The 4,337-nt window shown below is 40.7% G+C and overlaps 1 protein-coding gene across 1 annotated transcript; it reads left to right on the top strand.

Annotated features, from left to right (window-relative positions):
• Positions 1 to 321: 321 nt before the first annotated feature.
• Positions 322 to 3,943, top strand: LOC104276511 (ornithine aminotransferase, mitochondrial-like; the record flags this gene model as incomplete). Its single annotated transcript, XM_009872866.1, has 3 exons — positions 322 to 510; positions 2,138 to 2,260; positions 3,815 to 3,943. Coding segments are annotated over 3 exons (441 nt in total), but the record flags the coding sequence as incomplete, so codon positions are not given.
• Positions 3,944 to 4,337: the final 394 nt, after the last annotated feature.

Here is a 4,337-nt window from a genome sequence, read left to right as displayed (position 1 = left end):
GTGTTTATTTTTCCTCTCTTTCATTTAGTGAGTAATATTTATATAAAAGTTATACATCTTGCTTTAAAAGATGTTAATCTTCCTGAGTAACTTTCAATTTTTCAGACTACTAACAAAACCTGTGGAAATTATTTTGTGTGCTTGCTAGGTCTTATAGTGTAATTTTCTTTTGTTTTTGATATAGCAATACAAGATATTTGTGACATCAATATAAAATGCTAACAATTAGCAGAAGGATGCTACTATGGTAAGGTTAGACAACTCTTAAAAGACATTTCCATGTGCAGCGTGTGATGTCCTGTAAACTGTTCTGGCTCCTAGTTAAGTTTTGTAAAAATCTCCCTCTTTTTTTTCTTTGTTTTTTTGTTGTGCTTTGTTTTAGCTGGCAACTTCTGGGGCAGAACCATGTCTGCTATCTCTAGTTCTACAGACCCATCCAGCTACGATGGGTTTGGACCTTTTATGCCCGGTTTCGAAGTGATTCCATACAATGACCTACCAGCTCTTGAGGTATTTGAAAACTTTTGTTCTCTCATAATAAATGGTTTTACAGTGTCTTGGTAAATAGCAAGTCAGGAAAATCAGAAGTTTATCCTTTGAAACATGTGCTTTGACGTGAAGATTTGTGTATCTAGACATATATAAGAAACATATATGTTGTAATTACATATAGAAAATATGTGTAAATTGCTTTTGATATTCACCTTTGCTTTAGGATGTAAAAGGAAAAACCCACAATCTACTTAATTTCTCACCCCACTAGGATGTTAAAGCACAAATGAAGAACAGCAGATAAATTATAAGGGAATTCAGATCAGTAGCTTACATTCAAAGGGAATTTTGGATTCTGGAACGAGTATCGTTACCTACTTTTGTCAGTTTTTCAGTGATCAGATAACTAGAAATCACTGGGGTCTTGAACAAGTCTTTCCGCTTTCATACCCCCCTTAAAACCGTGCTAGGTTAGTGTTTCACTTAAGCTACTGAAACACGAGTGAATTCTGCATTTCCCTGGGTTTTTGGAGATGCACCGCGTTGAGGAGGGTTGACTTTGATTAGTCTAAAATTTCCTACTCTCATCATGAGGGCTTAGGTGTTCAAGGGTAGATGGATTTTGATGGCAGCCGTAGGTTGCTGAACCTGGGAGGCAAGAGGGTTCCAGCCGAACACAGACAGTCCCGAAGCACTAGGAACGTTGCCGTTGCCACTTTTTCATCACCTGGGTATGTCGTCTCCATGAGCCACAAGTTGGTCAGTCCTGCGTGTCTGTTGGGTCTGCTTAGCGCAAGTGAGTTGGCTGCAGAGACTGGAGGGTTTGTAGGACAGCACAGGTGCTTGTCTCCTCAGAGCTTGCCTAGGGGAAACAAAGGTCTCTCAGCGTATTATAGTTGTAATGCGGAAAAGCTTGCTCCAGTGTGAACCTACATAAGTGTCTTTTAATCTCCAACAATAAGGCTGCCCGTTAGGAAAGCCCTGTAAGTATTTAGGGGCTTTTGGCTGACTCTGTTCAGGCTTTGAATGTGCTCTGAAGACTTGAAATTTAGATCCATGTCCATCAGACCCGTGACTGAATTTGTTCTGTTTATGGGCGATACTGCAAAAAGCTGTAGGAAATTCATGCTGGAAATCATTGTATCTCTTGAGTCTGGTGGACTTCTAAACCTTTTAGAACCTGATGGTGCAAGAATGTAGCTGTGGACTTTGCTTTAAGGCGACAAAATTGTTCTGGAGAGGCTTAATTCTTTTTTTTTTTTGGAGAGGGGTGTACTGGGGAAGCGTTGAGCAATTGTTTGTCTTGTATGGGTTAATGCAAAACTGAGTGTGTTTCTGATGTGACTTGTGAACTGATCTGATAATCTCTGTGGCTGGGTTTGCAGTTTTTGAGGTTTGTAGTTTCCCAAGCAAGCACAGCAGCTGATTTTTTTTCCAGGCAGATAGTGACAAAGACTTCTGTGTTGGAACTGAAATGGCGTTTGGAGATAACTGCCTCACGTGAATTCTGTTATTGTCATTTAAGATAGAACACCAGGGTTTGAACTAGGCTCTTCTACATGTCTTCATCTCTGTATTTTCTAACTTTGACCCAAGTTAAAGTTTTTCCTTTTTGTCTTTCCTATCTGTATGTCCATTTTTACAGCGGGCCCTTCAGGATCCGAATGTAGCAGCTTTCATGGTGGAACCAATTCAAGGTGAAGCAGGTGTGGTTGTTCCTGACAAAGGTTATCTCGCGGGAGTGCGGAACCTCTGCACAAAACACAATGTAAGGAATTTGTCCAGCAGGTTGGCTTAAACATTACACACTGTGTTTACTGGCATACCTTGTAAGGTTGTCCTTGTATGCAAGGTACAGGACTTCATACACTATTTAATAATTTCCTTTTCTTTCAGTTGAATAGAGTTGGGACACTTCTGGTATTTCCAGTCAGTGCCTTACCAGAAAGTACTTCTTAGCACTCTGTGTTTTTCAGTTTCTTACTGCTGTCACAAATTTAAGTTTCTAGTGAATGTTCTTGAAACTGCATTTGTTTTAAATTGAAATTAATTTCTTTTTCACATGATAAAGTTTCTTGGACCATAAGCCAATTACTGCAGTGATTCTTCCATGACTCTGAAGGGACCTTGTTGCTAGAGTGCATAAGTGGTACCAAAACTAAGTAACAGTAACGGGTCATGGTCTAAAGCACTAAAGAAAATGCTCATGTGCTTATGAATGTTCTTTTAAGATCTCTGAAGAGCAGTGATCTTAAAGCTTTGTTTTCTTGTTTGGCATTTTCTCAGATTTTATTTCATACCATGTTCCTCACTCCTATTCTGAATATTGTGTCCTGCCTGAATTTCACTAAGAAATGTTTAGTTTTGAAAACTGAGCCTTAGAGCCATTATGTCTGTTAGTGAAGACACACTGATTTAGATTTGTTTTCAGTGTCTGTGGAAGGGTGGGAAGATGTGTTTATATATATTCCCATGTCTTTGGGTATCGCTGATTCTCACAAACAGGCTGCTGTGCCTCCTTCCTTCAGGACCAATACAGTCAGCATCTTCTTGCAAGAGTCCAGCGCAGAGCCACAAAGGTGATGAAGGGAGTGGAACATCTCCCTGGTGAGGAAAGGCTGAAGGAGCTGGGGCTCTGCAGCTGGAGAAGAGGAGCCTGAGGGGTGACCTCATTAATGTTTATAAATATGTCAAGGGGAAGTGTCAGGAGGACAGAGCCAGGCTCTGCTCAGGAATGTCCAAGGATAGGACAAGGGGCAACGGATACAGGCTGGAGCACAGGAGTTTCCACAAAAACATTAGGAAAACCTTTTTCACTGTGAGGGTGCCAGAGCCCTGGCCCAGGCTGCCCAGGGAGAGTGTGGAGTCTCCTGCTCTGGAGACGTTCAAACCCACCTGGACGTGTTCCTGTGTGACCTGCTCTGGGTGATCCTGCTCTGGCAGGGGGGTTGGACTGGATGATCTTTAGAGGTCCCTTCCTTTCCCCAACATTCTGTGACTCTGTGTTTCCACAGGCTGGGCCCACATCCTTTGTAAATGTGAGGAAAACAACAAGGAAAGTTCTGATTTACAGCTTTTTATTCCCTTGGTATTGCCTATCTGACTTCAAAATTAGTGGTCTCTGTTGCAATAGAATTCTGGTTCTCAATTTGCAGGTGTTACCTGTAATTCCTTCCACAGTTTCAGAGGAAGGTACTGATGTATAATTAATAAAGTTTACTTCATTATTGCTGCAGTAATTAGCTCAGAAAAAAACCCCGAAATACTACTTTAGAGTCATTTTGCATCTGTGTGAATTTTTCTTCTTTTTGTCTCTGTAAAGGTTCTGTTTATTGCTGACGAAATACAGACTGGTTTAGCCAGGACAGGGAAGATGCTGGCTGTTGACCATGAAAATGTGAGACCTGATCTCATTCTTCTTGGAAAGGCCCTTTCTGGTGGCTTATATCCTGTGAGTAACAAAGAAATGTCCGTTTGCTGAATAATGACTTTTAAGTGATGAACACCCCGAGTCTGCTGGTTGGGAAGCAAACGAATATGATGTTTGTTCTGCTTGGAAGTCGGTGTTGACAAGATTAACCAGGATTTGTGACGCAGATAGTCCAACCTGTGAGAGACACATAAGGAAAAAGTAGAATACATAATGTTATCTTTATAGCTGAAATGGGTACATAGTATTCAGAACTTTTGTTGTTGATACTTCACTTGTGAGGGTGGCAAGATATTAGATACTGTCTTTTTAGGCTGGTGATTTTTAGGTGTTTTGGCCCGTGTCAGTTAATTGAATCAATTTGGTATATCTCTGTTTTCTCCAGTTTAATATTAACCTGTCAGGAAAATAATTT

The sequence above is a fragment of the Apaloderma vittatum genome, unplaced genomic scaffold, assembly GCF_000703405.1.
Source record: "Apaloderma vittatum isolate BGI_N311 unplaced genomic scaffold, ASM70340v1 scaffold45427, whole genome shotgun sequence".
Taxonomy (NCBI): domain Eukaryota; kingdom Metazoa; phylum Chordata; class Aves; order Trogoniformes; family Trogonidae; genus Apaloderma; species Apaloderma vittatum.
The sequence above is the reverse complement of the archived record's forward strand: the minus strand, read 5'-3'. Positions and strand labels throughout refer to the sequence as shown.